At 40.7% G+C, this 20,524-nt stretch overlaps 1 protein-coding gene across 1 annotated transcript in view; it reads right to left on the reverse strand.

The window, feature by feature from the left end:
• Positions 1–213: 213 nt before the first annotated feature.
• Positions 214–20,524, reverse strand: part of LOC128544213 (protocadherin Fat 4) — a 101,222-nt gene continuing 80,911 nt past the window's right edge. Inside the window, exons 9-17 of the mRNA XM_053514256.1 lie at positions 16,108–20,463; positions 14,643–14,747; positions 14,035–14,342; positions 11,189–11,274; positions 10,799–10,978; positions 8,868–8,992; positions 7,020–7,267; positions 5,650–5,911; positions 214–2,685 (exon numbers count right to left, since the gene is read on the reverse strand). Of these exons, the coding sequence (XP_053370231.1) occupies positions 791–2,685; positions 5,650–5,911; positions 7,020–7,267; positions 8,868–8,992; positions 10,799–10,978; positions 11,189–11,274; positions 14,035–14,342; positions 14,643–14,747; positions 16,108–20,463 (7,565 nt within the window). The 3' untranslated portion in view covers positions 214–790. The remainder of the gene's footprint in view (positions 2,686–5,649; positions 5,912–7,019; positions 7,268–8,867; positions 8,993–10,798; positions 10,979–11,188; positions 11,275–14,034; positions 14,343–14,642; positions 14,748–16,107; positions 20,464–20,524) is intronic.

The raw sequence follows: 20,524 nt of genomic DNA on the forward strand, positions 1-20,524 counted from the left end.
AAGAGCTTGTGGGTTTTTATTTCTTTATTTTTGATGAAGTTCATATGGTCATGCTGTTAAAACAGCCACATCCTCCCTTGGCTTTCTGCTGCACGGAAGAACGCGAACGAAATGTCTACGGGGTCATCAAGGACCTTTCGTATTTTATGGACGTCAATGGGATCCGTGAAGGAGTATTAAATGCTACAGTCCAAAAGTCTGAGTCTGTGCAAATACATGGTTTCTGTGATATTTTTATTTGACGTCCACGGAAAATCAATGGAACCAGGCAGAAATTATACTCACAATTCAGTGAGTTCCATCAGCTATTTTTAACTGAACAGAGATGGTAATTTTTGCAATAAAATTCAAATGCTAGCTTAAATTAGACGATACATAATATATTGTCCAGCCCTACAATGGTGTTGCAACAAGTTGGAGAAAAGACATGGTTTTGTGAAAGGTTATTAATCATGAAACTTCCCGCTGTGGTTTGTTGAACAAGTTGCTCCATTGCTGATGTTTTGAAATTTGAGATTTCAGATTCTCAAACACTAGAGTCAACAGTGAAATACAAACAGTAATGGACTCAGACTGATTTGGACTATTTAAAATCTTTCTCACTTAACAGGGATCAGGAGAATTATCACAGATGTATCGCTCTGCCTTACTGCATTTAAGCTCGTCTTCTTACAAATACAAGTACCAAAAAAACAGATAAAAAACAACAAAAGAACATTTATTATTGCAAGCGATTGCCTTCTCTCTGTCCTTAGTCCATTCAGTCCCGATTGGTCCAAGAGAGAATATCTCATACGTATTGCTCTGCCTCTCCCTCGGCTATGATGGTAACCGAACCATCACCACTGTTCATTTCAACGTCGTTAGCAGCATTAGAATTTTCTGGAAGCATAGCTAAATCTTTAAAAACGTCAACATAATGGCTAAATCCTGGTCCCCAGTTTAGTAGGCTGTCCCAGTTGAAGTTGCCAGATCCTTGCCCCAGTTTGTGGGGCAGTGTGTGATGCTGATACTCCCCAAAGGGGGGGTGGCCTCCGCTGGCCCCTCCCTCTGCCCTACGGCTCGAGTACCTCCTTTGCTTGATTCTTCCCCCTCCATAATCCTCATCGTCAGCATCAGATTCATTAACTTGTGATAGTTTTGGAACACGAGAACCATAGTTGACCGTTTTTTCCCGGTCATATTCCATCTCAGAGCAGGTGAAGGAGTCATGCGAGTCACTCTCGGAAGACGAATCCGGCGCAGGAATTCCATCTGCAGGATTTCGCACTCGAGAAAGTGGACGCCGAGCATCTTCCTCAGATGATGAGCGCCCGTGATCGGCACTGCAGATGCTGGGATTTCTAGGTCGCGGAGTGTTGAGTCGCTCCACTTCTTCTATGGATAATCCAATAGGAGGCCCGGTCTCCAGTGGAATTTGCTCAATTGGCTGTTTCAAGCGGCTCGCAGGCCTTGACCCGTGTCCTGCCATCGTTTGTGGGCTCTTGCTGCGCCTTCCAAGACGTGATGCTGTGTAATTAAAGATAGCTGCTGACTGACAATTGTCTGCATGAAGGTCCAGCGGGCTTCCATCGCGCCTCGCCAGATTCAAATTCACCTCCCTTGTTGGTGTGCTGCGGTAAAACGAGGCCGGTTTGCTAAAATGCGCGGGGCTGTGGCGGGACAAAGGGGTTGGTGTAGGGCAGGGGGCATGGCTTAGCGGTGTTTGGCGGAGTCCTTGAGTATAAGAGGGTTGGTAAGCATAACTAGCTGCGCCCAGTGTAAGTGGTGATTGACGAGCATAACCCAGAGGACTATGGCGCTGAATCTGAATGCTGAATTTGGGAGTGTGGCTTCGGAACTGCTTGTAATGCTGGACAATGTCGGCGTCAGATGGAGCAATGCTGCTGGCATTGTCGATATCATAGTGCTCGATCTCTGCAATTTCTGGTGCACTGGGAATCGTGTCGCCACTCTCTGGGACATCTGTCTCATCGTAGATCAGGTAGGGGTTCTCACGCTCAATTATATCAGGCTTTGGATTTCCTTCTGGCTGCTTCCGCACAGTCATGTCAACATCCCCGATGTTATCCGGATCATCAAATGCAACATTCTCACTTCCCTTCTTCTTCTTCTTTTTCTTTTTCTTTGTTTTCTTTTCCTCCTTTGGTATGGCTGTCTTTCCACCGCCTTTGCAGTGATTGTGTAAAATAAGGCCAAGCACCAACAAAGCGAGAATAGTGGCACAGCCACCCACAATCGCTGGCACTGCCCAAATGGGCAAAATGAATTCTTCTTTACTGGTGTCAGAAACACAACTAAAACCACTGTTGGTTCCAACTTTGCATACCATGCCATGTGGACAGGTTACACCCAGGCATGCCACCAGGGTTTCACACACTCGTCCTGTGTACATTTCATCGCATACACAGGAAAAGCCACCACGGTTGGTGGGGATGCAACTGCCGCCGTTTTGACAGGGACTGGAAGTACAGTCTCCAGGAGGAACGCACTGGTAGCTAAACCACTGGTTGACGCACATCATGCCGTCCCAGCAGGGGGCACTAGCACACATGTTCGGGCCACGGCAACCGATTTTCACAGACTCGTCCGTCCCAGAAATGGAGATTGCGACAGTTCGATGGTCACCAGAGAACGGCAAGAGCTCGCCATTGTACTTTACATATGAAAAGCAGCCATCAAAACCTGAAACAAGACAAAGGAAAAATTATTAGTTTAAAATATTATAATAATTATAATTACCACTTTAATGAAAAAACAACTAATAATTATCTACACAGGAATGGTAATCAGAATTAATAAAATTAATATTAACGATAATTAACAATACATGAGTTAGATAGGATTATTATATTAATAGTATTAATAACATTGCTTTAATTTCTTTATATAATCAGCAATATTCTAGCATTATTATTATTATTAGCAAAAGAGGTTGGCAAACAGAATTTTACCATTTTACAATTTACCATTAGCAGGATATTTTAAGTATGATTAGAGGATTAAAAAAAAACATAGATTTTCACTCAAGAACCCATTATTTATTGCACAGCCTCTGTTTCTTGCATCATGCACCTCTCACAGTAAAATGCACAACATCTGGTCAAATTTGCTCTCCTTATCTCACTGCAACAAATTTTAAACATTCACTAACAGCATCCGAAATATGGGAACATAAAAGTTTCCCCACATGCAGGTTGGAGAGATCAGGTTCAGCCAAGCCGACTTGGCCTTTTTGTCTCTAATAAAGCAAAACCAAATCCTCTCCATTTACATTGGGGGGTTTGGAGGGGTTTAAATTCAATAAACATCTGTTTATGTTGGTGAAGCAACATCAAGAGGAAATATGATCGCTCACGTTCTGATTAGTCACATCACCATTTTATCCAGATGGTTTTGAACACAATATATGAGGCCAAAGATGTTATCTTTGTTTAAAAAAAAAAAAAAAAAAAGGAAATCTCTCCAGACATTCCTGGATTCAATATGGAGTGATCAGTAAAGCATTGCTATTGCAAACCTGAACTCTTAAATAAACCTGAAATATTTAGTAAAACAATGTTTCTTCAGAAGTCAAATGCCTTGTCAAGTTGTGTTCATTCTTTACTAATATACAATACTGTGCATAAGACTTGAGCACCCCCACATTTCTTCATATTTTGCTTCTAAAGAGTCAGACTATTGTTATACCCAAGCTTCCTTAACAACTTTCAAAGATTTTGGCTCCCCTTTTCAGTCCAGTCCCTGTACCTGACAAGTTCCAGAAAAAATCAATTGTGTTCGTAAAGCCACACAGTGGCCTATAAATCATTTAAACATTAAAAATCAACAAACAAATAAATAAATAAATAAATAAAACATCTAACTTAAGACATGAATCAGTGAGACGATGATCAGGCCGGTAATTATTATACTGCTAATGCTGAATGCTGAGTTGTTGCGAACAAATGAGAGGGGAAATGAGGTTGCTGCTGAAATTGATACATAAACAACCAATTTTTAAATTGTTTCTAAATCTTAGAAGTTTTTAGCCTGTCACAGTAAAACACATGTTCCCATTTCTTCAATTTAATCTACATCATTTAATTTAATATGAAGAAATTAGGTGTGGCTCAACATTTTTACAAACTAATTCCTAGCTAAAATTTATTAAATGTAGTACAGTCTGTTTACATGTACTGTATTGTATTTCCGACAAAAATTATTTCCTTTCACATGAGTATTACTTTTTCATAGTTTCTTAATAGAAAACTATTATGCAAAATTTCCTTTTTTTTTTTTTTTTGTCATTTTAGACATTTAGATGGGTCTAGAGACTGCATTAACACAAAAACACAAGGAGATAATTCCTGCCCTATATCCTTTTCCAATATATATATTTATTTTAATTGCAAGGGCTTAAACAAGCCAATCATTGGTCTTCTTCTTTCTTCTTCTTCCTTGGTGTTTAACTGCGGCTTGAATCCAATTGTACAGTAGGTCTCATTCTCCCTCATCTTCTTGGCCTCTTAAGGCCAATTTTCCAGTCCAGCCTTCAATAAAAATGTCAAAAGCTTTCTTCTCTGATCTTGTCTTGTTCTGCTGGCATTTTCAGGCACTATATTCTGTACTTGTTCCCTCTCAGTACCGCTCTGTGACTTTTGTTGTCCTGTAAATTGCATTACAGCCACCTATGCTGTAGATCTCACTCTCCCCCAACTTCCCTGCCCTTTAAGAAAAAGCATTAAATGCTTCTTTTCCTGATTACTGACTTACAACCCCTACAGAGTGTTTATCTACTACGCTACACTACATGTATATGGGTGACATCCACTTCTAAATCCATAGGGTTCAATATGATGGTGGCCCACCCTTCGCAGCTATAACAGCTTCAACTCTTCTGGGAAGGCTTCTCACCATGTTTAGGTGTTTTTGTGGGAATCTTTGACCATTCTTTCAGAAGCATGAAAAATGAAAATGAAAATTGGAAGCATGAAATTGTCCAAAATGTCTTGGTATGCTGAAGCATTAAGAGTTTCTTTCACTGGACGTAAAGGGCTGAGCCCAACTCCTAAAAAAAAAAAAAAACCACACTAGTTCCAACATGACTGCGCACCAGTGCACAAAGCAAGGTCCATAAAGACGTGGATGAGTCCTGACCTCAACTTGTCAAAGGGAGTTTAAGGTGTATATAAAACCTAAGGGGTATTTCAGCTTGACCACTAACTTTGGAGAGCACTGAGACCTGTGTTAAATATGGTAAGCTTTTAATTATTATGCAATTTTGTAAATATGCAACAAAATAAAAGGGTTTCAATGTGTTAAATTCGCAGAAGTCGTTCTATAGACAAAAGTCTGCAATTAATAGAGATATTACACAATGCTTTTTTTCGTTTTCTTCTCCAATAATGAAACTTAAATCAGCAGTGTTTTAACACCACTAAGCTTTAAAATTAGAGTAATTTACAGTTAAAATGCTTACCAATATGATATAAATGCACATTTCCTATGCAGCTAGAGTACAAATGTGTCCCAGTGATTGTATAAATTATTATTGACTAATAATAATAATAATAATAATAATGCTCATTTCAGGCAAAACGTTGGGTTAGCATTTTATAACCGATAAACCAAAAACCTAAAGCTGATATGAAGATGAAGGTGGTTAACCTGGCGAGGTTTTCTGCAGGTTGTTCCGTGGCGGCTCTCCTCCGAGCGACAGCGTTAGAACGTCGAGACCTCCAAAGTCCTGCGTGGTGCGAGTAATGACGCGCAGGATCGTCTCATCAATGAGGACTGTGGTGGAGGATGTGTTCCTCCGTAACAGCAGCGTGTGCCATTGACCGTCTGAGAACACCCCGTCTCCGACAATCCTCTCCACCTTGCCGGCCACACCAGCGTCGGACACGTACTGCAGGTTCCCGTTCTTCAGCTGGTGCGTGGAACAAATAGAGGCATGTTGTTCGTGTTAGTGCTAGAGCACAATAAAACGACAGTGACATATACGTCAGCGTGTGGGAGAAATAGAATGTGCAAAAGACGAAGAGAGAGAGACAAAAGGTAAGGAAGGAAAGAAATATGTTGGTTGTAGAGCAAAACAGACAGGAAGAGCCAAGAAAGCGAGGGTGTGTGAGAGAGAAAGAGATAGATAAATAGATTGTGAGATTAGACATTTACACTCTTCTCTCACTGAGTTCAGAAGAGTTCTTTTGAAAAGCCAGACAGATAGAGACTCCAGAGAGAGAGAAAGAGAGAGAGAGAGAGATGTCTCTAGTAACATGGAACAGGAGAGAGAAGAAGTAAAGCATAAGGAGGAGAGGAGGAAGAGTGTACACTGTGCAGGTTGTGTGATTTAAAACGGTCACAAACTCTGGAAATGGAAAATCCATCTTGCCAAGGTAGAAAAAAAGAAAGAAAAAATGAAGTGGAAATCAATCTGGGGAACAAATCTTGACCTCTGCTTCTCTAACATCATGTAGTAATACAGTATGTGTGTATTGGTGTGTGTATGTGTGTGTGTGTGTGAGAGAGAGAGAGAGAGAGAGAGAGAGAGAGAGAGAAAAGTTTTAAAATTAAAAAAAAAGGAAGATTGATGAGAGGGATGAGAGGGATAGAGAGGTGAAGTAGCAATTAAAAAGAAGGTGAAAGAAGTAAGAAGTGAGGGATTTCTGGTGTGTCAAAGAGAGTGAGAGGAAAAAATGGTGGACAAAAAGCGAGAGAAAAAGAGAGAGAGATGCAGAGGGTTTGGGTGATTGGGTTTGTGCCCAGCATTAGTCAAACTTGAAGTGGAACTGAATAAGGAAAAACAGCAGACACACACACACACACACACACACACACACGCACGCACACACACACACACACACACACACACACACACACACACACACACACACACACACACAGAGAGTAACTCTACAATAAAAACATGTTTAAATCATATGTATGTTTATTACTTGTACCATAAAAGTATCAGCAACGCATCCCTTGCTAATGTAAATGCAGGCTTTGTGTGTGTGTGTGTGTGTGTTACTTCTCACCCTGACAGTAGTGTAGTTTGAGATCTCCTGGACGTGTAAAATCGTCCCGGTTTTGCTGCGAGTGCGGAACTTCAGCTCCAGGCTGCTGCTCTCGGGGTTTGTATGCGAGGGTGTTTGTGACTGTGGATATGTGTGTGAGAAGCTCTGTAAAATCCGCTGCATCATCACATCCCTCTTCCAGCTCTGACGGAGAGAGTAGTCCAAACGCCCGCTACCGTCAAGGGAGAGAGCCGAATCCGCAGAAATGACTGGGAGAGAAAAGCGGAAAAGTTATTTTAGACTGTTCTTCAGATACTTTCTTCATGAGCATAACCAGCTGCCCTCTCCGAACCCTCTTACGCCATCTCTCTCTATAAAACCAACCTCTGCCTGGTCTTACCCTCCTGAACTCTATCAAACTGCATCCTCTGACCAGACTTACCCCATTGATCTATTCTATATTAAACTGCCCCCACCTGCCCATCTTACCCCACCTAACTGGATCAGAGTTACTGTACTCATGTTCGCATGTCTTACCTAATCAATCTGTCCCATCTTCAGCTTTATTAGCTTATAGAGCCAAATCAAACAGTCTGTTCTAACCCATTTCTCCCTATCTCCTTATTGCCCTGTTTTACCTGTTCCAAACCAATTGTACCCTCTGACACTATCCTTATACAATAGATGAATCTGTTCTTACCAGCCAATGTTATAATACTGACAGTATACTAAAACTATCTTTTAATATCTAAATCACATATCTGCCACTTTCTACCCATTCTTACACTACTGATCTGTCAAGCTGCTTCCTGACCTGTCTTCTCACATCGAGCTTAATCGATTTATCCTCTGTGATCCCTCTTACCTGAGCGATCTCTGTTTAAATTGTCACCTCTGATGCTTTTTTCTTCAATCAATCATTCTCATAAAACCTATCGACCAAATCAAGCCACCCCATCTGAACAGTCTTACCCAACAGATATAAATCAGTCTACTCTGACCAATTTTACCCGCTTTTTCTAAATCAACTGAAACCCTAATTTTATCATATAAAGCTGCCCCACTCTACCTGTGACCTCCCCGCTTTTAACTGCTTTTATATTTATCTATATGAATAGATGCTTCATTAGACTTAATTACATCAATATATCAATGCCCTCTTTTGACCTGCCTTACCCTATTAATCTATATCAAACTGCTTTATTAATTACTTTTAACTCTTATAAAATTGGTGTTTCTTCAAATCAAATTGTTTTTGTTTTTCCTGTCCTAATTGCTCTTAATGTCCAATATTGCACTGTTGATCGGTACAAAATTTTACCCCCGCTGACCCAGCTTACTCATTTATCAATATCAACCTTCTCTATCTAACCTGTCTTTCCACATCAAGCTATACAAGTCTCCCCCTTCTGGACTGTCTTAACCGATTAATCAATATTAATCTGCCTTGTTTGACCAGTCTTACTCCATAATCTATATTAAACTGTCCTGTTTGACCAGTCTTACCCTATCAATTTTTATCAATTTGACTTGTTTGACTCGTTTCACCCCATCAACCTATATTAAACCGTTTTGTTTGACCTGTCTTATCCCATCAATGTAGAAAAACCTGCCGTGTTTGGCCTGTCTTACCTCATCAATCAATATCAAACCACAGTATTTGACTTGTCTTACCCCATCAATTTATAATAAACTGCTTTTTTAAAAACTGTTTTTATAAAATGAGACTATACCAAACTGCCGCCTCTGATATACAGTATGTTATCACGTAAATCTCTGTCCCAAACTGTCCCCTCTGAGGTATCATATCCCATCAATATCTATCAATACCCTCTTTGACAAAATCACCCAATGAATCATATTCCTTACATTTCTCACAGTATTTGCCCGTTAGTCCTTCGGTGCATTGGCACTGTTGCCACGACCACATGTCCAAACACTCCCCGCCATGCCTGCAAGGGTTAGTGACACATGCTCCTTCCATCCTCGGACATCTGCAAGACAAGCAAACACACACACACACACACACACACACACACACACACACACACACACACACACACACACACACACACACACACACATATACACATATAAACAACATTTCGATGTACAGCCAGACAGACAGGGAAGCAGATGAGATGATCCACCACTAACAAAAACAGATGGAAAGAGACCGGGCTGCATTAACATATTAGCAAAAAAACGCTGCAAGTTTTTTCTAGCTTACAAAACCAGACGTTTGGCCACTAAAAAGTGTATCAGACAGCAGGAGGTTTACTGGTTCTTTAATAGCTGCCTGTTGTGGGCACAGGGTTCACTGAGTGTGTATGAATACAGCAGAGCCAAAAAAGAGCCCAGTACCAAGAACTGTTTTTATTTCACCAGTTATCAAAATACTACTGTATCTCTTTTTCTCCATATGAAACATACTTGGTAAAAGTGAACCCAGTCATTTTTTCTGTCCTTGCATGTCTGAGACAGTTTGTGTGTTTTGAGAGTTCTTCTCCATCGACCAAGCTCACAGTATACACAGATGAGCTATAGTTTTCTTTTAGGCTTCAGAAGCCTTCACTATACAGGACATTTCTTATAAATAAACCACAAGCAAATACATGGTATTCAAGCAAGACTTAAGACACTGAATCAGTCAACAGCTTTTAAGAGACATAAAACATACAGTGAAAGGTTGCATACTCTGAGATTTCATTTAAACCATTTAAATGTGTGAAAAAAAATGCTTCCAGAGACATTTTCTTACAGTTTGAGTCATGGAATATCGCCATGCCATCAGGGAAGAACCTCCATACTGTAGATGTAATAACCTGGTCATTCAGTATTCAGGTCATCAGCTGACTTAATTTTGTTGCCACATAACATAAGTCTAGATCAGACCAAATGAAGCAATCATACATCATAAAACTGTGTCCACAGGCTTGTACATTGGTCACTATGCCTGATGGATGCATTGCTTCATGCGCTTCCCTTCTTACCCTGACATGACCATCGCTCTGGACTAGGGTCAACCCATCAGACCTCATGAATTTCCATTGTTCCAAAAGCCACTCTTGATTCTCCCTAACAAATTCAAGCCTTTTTTCTGATTAGCTTCACTAACAAATGGTTTTCCTTTGGCCACACAGCTGTTTAGTCCCTACTCTGTGGGTTCTCAACACATTGTTTGTGTGTATGGAAATTATCTTACTTATCTGACTAGTAAACATAGCTCTGGGTTTCCTGTTGATTTTTTTTTTTTTTTTGTACCATTTTTTTCACCAAGTGTTTAACTGATCTCTATTTATGATTTCTTCCACAAAGTTGACAGTTCAGCACTACCCTTTAAGGTTTGTATGAGGTACTGAACCAAAGTCCAGTCATTTCAAATCTCCCTAGTTGTTTTCTTTGCTTGATGCAGCCCAATAATTTGACCCTTCTGAAATGGCCACTTTTTTGTCCAGTCAACGTTCATCCCTGGCTGAAAACTGCCATTTATTGTTAGCGTTTTCAGCTAAATGCCACCTGTCTAAATACATTTTACATCTCTAATCTCATAAGAAAGCTACCAATGTTTGTTGCAATATTTAAATTGTAGTTAGTGCAGTATTGCTAGCAAGTAAAACTAATCTTGGATAGCAAACTATCGCAACGTCCGAAGAACTAGGCCAACTAGTGAAACCCTCCACTTCAGAGAAACACTACAAAACTAACATTAAACCAGTTTAATAGTAAAGAGCAATAAACATATTTTTAAGTGATATTAGGTTAGTCTATCTAAGTTAATAGTTGAGTGTGTAACGCACCTGTCTAAGATGCCTTGAGATGCTAAAGCCTGCGATGGCTCCAGAGGACGTCCGTTGATGGCAAATTCCATAATGCAGCCGACAAAATCATGTGTGTTCACCTGGTTTTTGCGCTGTAGGAGCGGTTCGATCGCCCGTACACCACCGACTGACAAACGGTTGGGCTGTACATCCAAAATCCTATGGGGATAAACGAAAGGAAGGGTAGCAAAAGAAAAAAAATTAATATAAATAACAAAAATAATGAGATAAAGGGATGGAGAAAGATGAAAAGAATTAGGCTGATTTCTAAATGAAGCTAATTTAGGCCAATGAATCCAGAAGGAAAAAGAACTATATTAAATAATGCATTCCTTACAGCTAATATGATAAAAATAAGTGTGTATTCACCAGTCAGTATGGGCAGCCACATTGCTGACAGTGCAGTACCCAGACTCCTGCTCTTCTCCACACAGATCAACAGTGAGTGATGCAGCCTTATTAAACAAACAAACAAACAAACAAACAAACAAACAAACAAACAAAAAATCAATTACTTCTAAGCAAGATAAACTTTAAATTAGCTTTAGCCGCATTAACTTAAGGAAACCAATGCTAACTATTTAGCAAAACATGATAACTAGATAGAATTCCTTTTCGAGGCACTAACAATCAACGAAACCTATTGTAAAGGTTTTTTTTTGTTTGTTTCTACTTCCATTTATTGTGTTTTTCACACTGGAATGAATTGAGATGAGGTAAATACAAGAAATGCTAATAATGCTACCAACTAGCAAAAACTACAGAGGTTCAGTTTTAGAATGGGTGCTTATAATGTCTTAATTTTTTTAGTATTCCTACTGTAACAACTGAAGATGAGATAAAGAAAAACAATGCCTAAAACACTTATGATTTAACTAAAGACACTGAGGATGAATTAGCATGGCTGCTAGGAGTTTCCTTATTTTTCTTCCACCTGACTGCAGTGACTTGAGGTAAGAAATTTTTTTTTTTTTATCAATATATATATTTTTTTTTAAATGCTAAGGACCGGTTATCAGTTCTTACAGTAATGACGTAGGTAGGGTGAACAGCAGGGTAAACGTAAACAATGCCAACAGCATTTAGGAAACGTCTCATGGATGAGTTAGAATGGCAGCTTGGAGTTTCCTACTGTATTTCTTCTCTCCTTCTAAACCGAGAAGACCCCAAACTAAAGGTTCACATGAGGAGAAATAAGATCCGGCAGAATTGTTGTGAATGAAATAAAGAGTAACAGTGAGTTAAATAGAAACATCATTCCTCTCCTTGTTAAACAAACACACGATGGCTCCTCACTGCTATTGTGTCCAAACCCACAACTCTGTGGTTTATGAACAGAGAGAGGAAAGATGGTCGTGGCAAGAGAGATGGAAAGAGCGCAAAGGTGTTGAAAAACAGGGGGCGAAGCTTGGCGCCCACACAAGCCTCTGGGTAAACAGTGCAGAAACCCGCAAAGAAAAAAAAGACCCCGTTCCTAATCGTTAACGCAGAGCCATGGCTCGGGGAAGTGAAATACGGCTGCGAAAAAATAAACCAACGATGGAAACAAGACGCATTTGTCTTCTGCAGCTTTGGTGTACACTGATACAGTTGAGTTACCGCATGGCTCGACCATCTGGGCTTTTTATTACTGCGGCTCTACACTTCAAAGCGCCTTGGCCGCAAAGAAAGACCTCGCGCAGCAAGCGTACTGATCTGCAATTGGGTTTTCGAGTCCGCGGAATCACATTCGTTAAGATATGAAAGGCAAAGACTTGGACCATGAAGATATGCAGAATAAAAGGGCGGAGAATTCCAGAAGTACAGTGACGTGATCTCTTGTTACAAACTGTTAGGAAGTTGTGTTGTCTTAAGATTGGAGATTACAGTATGTGTGTGTGTGTGTTTTTTAATAAACTTATGAAGGATGCTATTAAATAGTAGAAAGTGTGTGTATGTGTGTTTGTGAGCACTCTTTCCTAAAATGAATCCAGCTGCAGCATATACAACTTTCCTTTTTTTTTTTTGCAAACATGTTTATTGCGCAACATACCGGTCTACACATAAAACAACAATTTTAACTAAACAGTCATGTATTTTCCCCATAGCTTAGCAGCTTGGCAGTGCTTGGGCTTAAATAAGTCTTAACCACTGAACTACTATTGCCCAAAAAACTTTTCCTAGGGCAAATTTCTGAAAACAAATCTACTGCCGGGATTCAAACCCAGGATCTCCTTTTTAATAGCCAGACTCTTTAACCAACTGGTTTTGCATCCCCTGATTGTATCTCCTTGGTAGAAATAAAAGAACATTAAGTCATAACAGGGCAATAAAAAAGTCAGCAGCTGCCTCTGGGCAGAAACTGGAACGTCTTAACTAAACAAAAGTAGCCTTGACTCACACAGTTCAACCTTAAGCACACAGGGACGATCAAGGGTTGCTTATGACTTTAACATCTGCTCAGAATCCATGTCAAAAAAAAAACACACATACCCATCTAAATAACCTGCAGCACCTTTTTCAAACATACGGATTGGGTGTTCTTTACACCTCCACAGGGATGTGCTGAAAGGTTAGGTTTGAATCTTTTGCTCCACGATAATATTAAGACTGAATTTAGAACTGTATCACATGCAATTTAAAGCTACCACTTCTATCACATTGATAGCCATGTCAGAATATGGAATTTTATCATTTTAGTAGATACTGCGAAACACCTGTGAGCTCTAGACTGACGGACCTCCTTTCACATCTGACTAAAACAATCCATCTAACAAATCTAACAAAACAGTTGCAAGGAGTTTATACATCTTAGGCCATTATACAGATTAGAACTATATATACACAGTATATAAAAAAGACATGTATGGTCAAACATGGGGCACAAGAAAGAGCAACCATTATGAGGCATTTAATTAGTGGTAAATTTCAACATGGTATTACCCCCCATATCCTTTAGACTTAGCTTTCCCCCAAAACACAACCCACATTTAACAATAACGTCAAATGAAACCAAACTGACATTGTACAGATTGCAATAGTTTAAGTAGAAAATTATACATTAAAACAATGAGGTCTAATATATAATAAATTAAATTTTGACACTTGACTTATCTAAATATGACTTATAAAAGTTTACAGACCTGTAAAATGCTACTAGATATTTTTAAATGACCTGGATGGCTTACAACCATTGTTAGGTGTTAGTTTATTCTACAACTCTACACATGACTCACCATTCCTGCTCTTCTGGCTATGACTGTGTGGAACTGACCATCTGAAACTCGAACCATAGTCATCAGCTTGTAGGTGCCACTGCCCAAGTTAAAGGAAAACCTCATCCGGCCTTCATAGATCTCCAGCGCAAGAAACTCAGCTTTGTCACCGGTCTGATTGTCATGATTGTACATAATCAGTGCGTTGTCCTTTAGCGTGGCAAACTTGATATAAATATAATTATTGTTGGGGTCCAAACTTGGAAACTCCATATAGGACAGCTCTTCAAATCCGTAGCTGTTAAGCTCGCAGTGTTTCCCAAAAACGCCTGGAGTAAATTGGAAAAGGAATAAATCAGTATTTTATCAACTGGTATGATGACTTTTTATTGCTTTATAATTAAAATTATCGTCAGCAGGTTTTAGAATGGTTAAGAAAGATTCACAAAAATCTGACATGACAGGTTACGTCCTTTTTTTTTCTTCTTTTTTTTTACATTGGAGGGATATTTCACTCCTTGCAGATCTTGATATTTTCCAGTATGGACTGAATCATGGCCAAGTCTGATAAACACTGCTTGAGAACAAGCCTGGAACACCTGGCTTTTGCAGCTGGAGTGATGACTTACCAAACGGACAGTGACAGTAATAGCCTTCCACGCGGCTCTGGCAGGAGCCTCCATTGAAACAGGGGTTACACTCACAGTAATTGATGATAGAGTCACAGGTTTTCCCTGAGTTCATGAAACAACACAAATGAAAACAAATGAGGTGAGGATGACACAGGCATATGGTGAAGGGCTGTTCATGTTCAGGGCTCCCAGAAACCAACAGGGGATTTGGTGGGTTTGCACTCCATCTAGTTCTGGTCTACCTCAACCTTCTTAGCCAAAACAATTTTGAAAGCCTCTCACCTTGTAAATGCACCCAAGTGTCTAAGAAAATAGGGGCTGAAAGCATATACCTTTCATGATAGCATTAAATCATCAACATATATACTCTATCTTATACTATCTGGGAGGCCTGTAAAATAAATGTTATACAATGGGAGTAACAAAATAAAAAATCAACAAAATGGTAAGTCATGAATGCAAACTCATGAATGTGCAAAACTCTGATTTGGCTTTCTCATATTCTTACCGTGCTTGAAGAAATATAAAACAAAAAAGCATAAGGGACATAAATTCCTTCCCTACAGTTGAGCCAGCAAAACAGGAAGTTAGGGGTTCAGCAGGAGGGCAGGCAAACTACTGTAAGTCAATAGGTGTAATATTCTGCAGCCCCCATTTATCTGGGGCCTCAGACACGAATGCGCGCAATCATTTATTATGGTCATAATAAAATAGGACAATAATGACTCAAAGCTTGAGCGTGCCAGAGACAAACCGTCTGCTGTAGCTCCATATGAAGAGGCCCTTCCAAAAGCTACAGGCAGCAGCTGCCCAAACAGAGCTGATTCAATGTAATATTATTGTAAACAGTTAAGTGCATTCACCCCCTTTACACACTAGCTCAGTTACATTTATTAAGTCTTCAGCTAACATTTAGCAGGGACTAATCTACACCACGGTGTGTTGACACTCCGGGAACCAATCTAGTTAGGTCACTTTTCAGATGCTTGCTACATCCAAGAGTTAACAGCAGGAACAGCGTTAAAGTATTTTCCCTTTCAAGACTCCATTAAGAAGGCTGCCAAATGAACTCTTAACTTACAGAGCTCTTCAAAGCATAAACATGGAAAGGCTTTAATCCACAGTAAGCAGGTAGTGAAACTTGAGTCAAGTGCACTTAAGGTCAGCCTGTAGTTTTGTCCTTATTAGGGTCAAACTGTATCATCCCATTAACTTGAACCTAAACATGACAAGTTGATATGTATCATAGCTGATACCCCCCAACCTGTAACCCTAACAGCAATTGTTTCTTGGCAGTCATCACTGAATGCTAGAGTTACAACACCTCTCCAGTTGCTCAGAAGCAAATATTTTTCTTGGATTAAAACTTTGCTATATTTGTGTGCAAAGAGAACATGGAATTGCATGACCAATAGCTGAAGTGGTGCTGCTTGTAAGTTCTAGATGATATGTTGTACTGTACCTGCAAATCCTGACTTGCAAAGGCAGTTGAAGCCACCGGGGAAATTTTGGCACAGTGCCCCATTCTTGCATGGATTGGACAGACACTCATTGACATCCCTTTCACATGCCATGCCAGTAAAACCTTCTGGACAGGAACATGAAAAGCCACCTACAAGGTTATGGCAGGTTCCTCCATTGTGGCAAGGTGATGGAAGACATTCATTAATGTCAGTTTCACATAGAATACCAGCATATCCTGGCCTGCAGTTACAGACATAGGGCGGCAGGGGGCGGTTTGAGACGAGAATGACTGGAACGCTCTCTGTGGTCATCATGTCTTGTCCAACACCAAGATGCCGTTTGCAGCTGCCACCATTGTGACAAGGGTTGTTGGTACAGGGGTCGTGGTCCACAGAATCTATTTCAACCCCACTTTGCCTGTGCAATGCTTCTTTTATACTCTGGAAAAAAGTAGTCACGCCACTTGGATTTACATACTGTCCATGACCACGTTTGATAGCTGCCATAAGGAATGTCTGGTTGTTCAACTCAAACGCACTGTAGAGCTGAACCCCAGTACCAAGTCCTGCTAGCTGGGAGTTTGCTATGCGTAAGAAACTGAGGTAGTGGTTATCAAGGAAGTTGCTGATACTTTGGGAATTGAGTCGGATCAGTATGCTGTTGTCTACTGTAGCATTGCTGAACCCTATGAAGAAAATACGGACATCGCTGTTAACGGCACCATGTACGCCATCACTGCTTCGCACTAAAAGGTCAAATTTGCCATCCGTGGATCTGGAATTTGAGCTTAGGTCACAGGTTCCTTTGGGAATACTAAAAAGGCTTGCAACAGGGGGGATCAAGGTGCAATGGAATGAGTCCCGTATATCCGGATCCTGAGGTTTCACAATCCCTAGAGACCCCCCAGGGAACATGTTGCCAAAGTAATGAACATAGATCTCAACAGAGCGAGGCTGAGATGGGTTATCATTCTGGTCATTAACTTTGACATGGATGGTGCCTGTGGAAGACATCTGAGGAATGCCAGAATCTTTAATGACCACAGAAAGATAGAAATCACTGATCTGCTCTCGGTCAATCTCTCGATTAGTGCTAAGCTCTCCCGATGAGGTTAAGGTGAAGTACGTTGCAGCTGATGAAGTTGTAAGCAGACTGTAGGAGAAAGGACCTTGATTTGGTGGCAGATCTGAATCAGTAGCGCTAAGGGTCATCACTGCTGTTCCTGCTCTCTGATTCTCCATGACCTCCCCACTTATAGTCACTAATGTGGGTCCATTATCATTAATGTCTTCAAGAGTTACAATTAAAGTGGCAGTTCCAGTAGCTGCAGGGGAGCCAGAGTCTATAGCCAGCAAGGTCAAGTTGTACACAGGTGTTGTCTCACGATCCAGCTCAGCTGACACAGAAACCTGTCCAGTTTGTGGGTTGATTGTGAAAGCAGTTGATTCATGATTTGAAGCAATGGAATAGGTAAATCTGCTCCAGCTTGGCACAGAATCTGAATCCTCAGCACTCACAAAGGTGACAAGACCTCCAGGTGCGAGTCCTTCACTCACTTGAACATCATATAACTCTTGGGAAAATACCGGAGGATCATTGGCATCGAGGATTGTGATATTCACAAACACCTCATCAATATCTGCCCCTCTTATACTTCCTGCATTTTTGGCAAGGACTTTCAATGAGATCTTCTCTTCTTTTTCACGATCAAGTGGCCCTGTGACAAAGATCTGGCCAGTATTTTTATTAATGCCGAAACCTTTTCTTCTGCTTCTCCCGAAAATCAAGTAATAAACAATACCATCTTGTCCTAAGTCCCTGTCACTTGCAAACACCTCCCCTACAATGGTGCCTTTGGACGAAGCCTCTGAAACCTCAAAATAGTATTGCTTGGATACAAAACGAGGAACATATTCATTGGCTCCTTTTAGATGAATATTGACATTCGCAAAGCTACAGCGTTCTTCATCAGGAATGTTGAATGCTTTGACTGTTAGATGATATACTTGTTTGGCTTCGTAGTCTAGAAAGCCTTGTGTAGTGATGACACCTGTGTTGGGATCTATTATGAAAAGGTCACTGTCGGAGGACTGGATGACATATGCCAAAATAGCATTGGGGCCAGAGTCTTTATCTGTGGCATTCATTTTAACCACAGTGGTTCCACTCGGCACATTTTCCTGCACAACTGGGAAGTACTCATCAGGGTCGAACACTGGTGGATTGTCATTTACGTCAGTAACATGGATGTTAACTGTAACATAGCTGGTTTTGGCTATCCATCCTCCGTCCGTAGCTGATATTCTAAGCTCATGTTTTTGTTTTTTCTCATAATCTAAAGGTTTAGCCAAAGACAAGACCCCCGTTTTACTGTTGACAGAAAAAAGGCCATCATCGTTGCCAGAAGAAATGTCATATGTAATGAGTCCATTCATCTGTTTGTCCTTGTCTTTGTCTCTTGCAGAAAGAGTGCGGATTGCCGTACCAACATTAAGGCTTTCGGAGACCGAAGCCGTAACCTGGCTTTGAGAAAACTCTGGAGTGTGGTGATTTTCTTCTGTAACGGCAATTTTGAGAGTGGTTTTATCTGAAAGAGGTGGAGTCCCTTTATCGGTCACTGTTATCTCAAGCAGATAAACTTTATTAACGTCAGAAGCAAGAGAAGAGGCAACAGTGACCCACCCAGTCTGTTTATCCAAGCGGAATTTACTTGAGCTGTTGCCTCCTGTTAGTGCATACTCAATTTCAGAGTTGACGCCATAGTCTTTCTTGTCATGTGCTGTGACTTTGATGAGTTTGGTACCAACTTTGACGCTCTTAGTGACAGGAGTGAAATAGGAGGATGACTCAAATATGGGGGGGTTATCATTGCTGTCGATTACATTCACAATCACAGTGGTTTCACTCATTAGTGATTTGACCCCCCGGTCAGACGCTGTCACAATAAAGCTATGCCTATTTAGGTTACCATTACTGTGGCCAGTTGAATTTTGATATTTGAGTTGCTGCTTGATAAATATCTCCCCAGTGCTCGAATTGATGCGAAAGTATTCAGACTGAGACCTAATGAAATAAAATATTTTACCATTAAATCCCTCATCGAGGTCTGTAGCAGAAACTTGAGTAACCAGTGATCCAATTTCAGTAAGCTCAGGGTAGTCAAGGTAGTAGGATGGCCTGCTAAATCTAGGAGCATTGTCATTTATGTCAGTCACAAATATAGTGACATCGGTGCTGACAGTCCAGCCTGAATCATGAGCAGAGACTTTGGCAATGTAATGATCAGTGTCCTCTCTGTTTAGAGGCCTGCTTATGGTTATGTCTCCTGTGCTGGGGTTTATGCTAAAGGGAAGACTTGTATCACTTATGGTGTAGCGGCTAACAGAGTTAGCACCTGCATCCTCATCAGTAGTGGTCACACGAGTCACTGTATATCCCACAGGAGCATTTTCGGGTACTGTAGCACTAAAAATTTTGGAAAACCGCGGAGCGTTATCATTCACATCCAGAACACTAATGATGACTTTAACCGCAGTGCTTTTTGGTGATGCGCCATGGTCCGTAGCTTTTACCCTCAATATATACTGAGCTACCTTTTCCCTGTCCAATGGCCGAGTAGTGCGAATTTCTCCCGTTGCCCGATTAATGCTAAAGCTATTTTCCTGATTTCCTTCAGTGATAGCATACTCCAGCTGCCCGTTAGGGCCACTGTCCTCATCAAGAGCTGACACCACAAGTACTCTTTGAGGTAAAAGGTTCTCCAGAATCTCTGCATAAAAGGGTTCTTTCTCAAAAACTGGACTGTTATCGTTAATATCCAACACTGTGATTTCAATCTTCCCATATGCTGAATAGGGGGGGAAGCTTTGGTCTCGTGCTTCAATCCACAGCACATACTTGTCAATGTTCTCATAATCTAAGGCCTTTTTAATGGAAAGCTCTCCTGAAAGCTGGTCTACGTGAAACGCGTTGTCCAAGTTGCCACTCGCAATGTAGTATGACAATGGTCCAGCTCTTGTAGATGATCCTGTAACTTTGGTAACGACAGTGTTGATGGCTTGGTTTTCTGGAAAAGTGAAGCTTTTTTCTTTGATATTGATGACTGGGAAGTCTCCACCTGATACGAAACGAACAGTCACAGTTGTAGTATCCATTTTCGGATTTCTTCCGCTATCTTTGACGCGAACCGTAAATGTAACTTCTGAAGTTCCAGTAAGTTTCTCGCCAGCAGTTATGGCTCCTCGGATTGGATCGATTTTGAATTTCTCTGAGTTTCGGCCACTTAGAGAGTAGTGCAGCTGAGCATTGGAGCCTGAATCTTCATCTGTCACAGTCACGGCAAACACCAATGAACCTGCATACCAAACAACAGAAATTAATTAACCGTATGAGATTATCAAGGTTTTTTTTATGAA

The sequence above is a fragment of the Clarias gariepinus genome, chromosome 16 (genome assembly GCF_024256425.1).
Source record: "Clarias gariepinus isolate MV-2021 ecotype Netherlands chromosome 16, CGAR_prim_01v2, whole genome shotgun sequence".
Classification (NCBI taxonomy): domain Eukaryota; kingdom Metazoa; phylum Chordata; class Actinopteri; order Siluriformes; family Clariidae; genus Clarias; species Clarias gariepinus.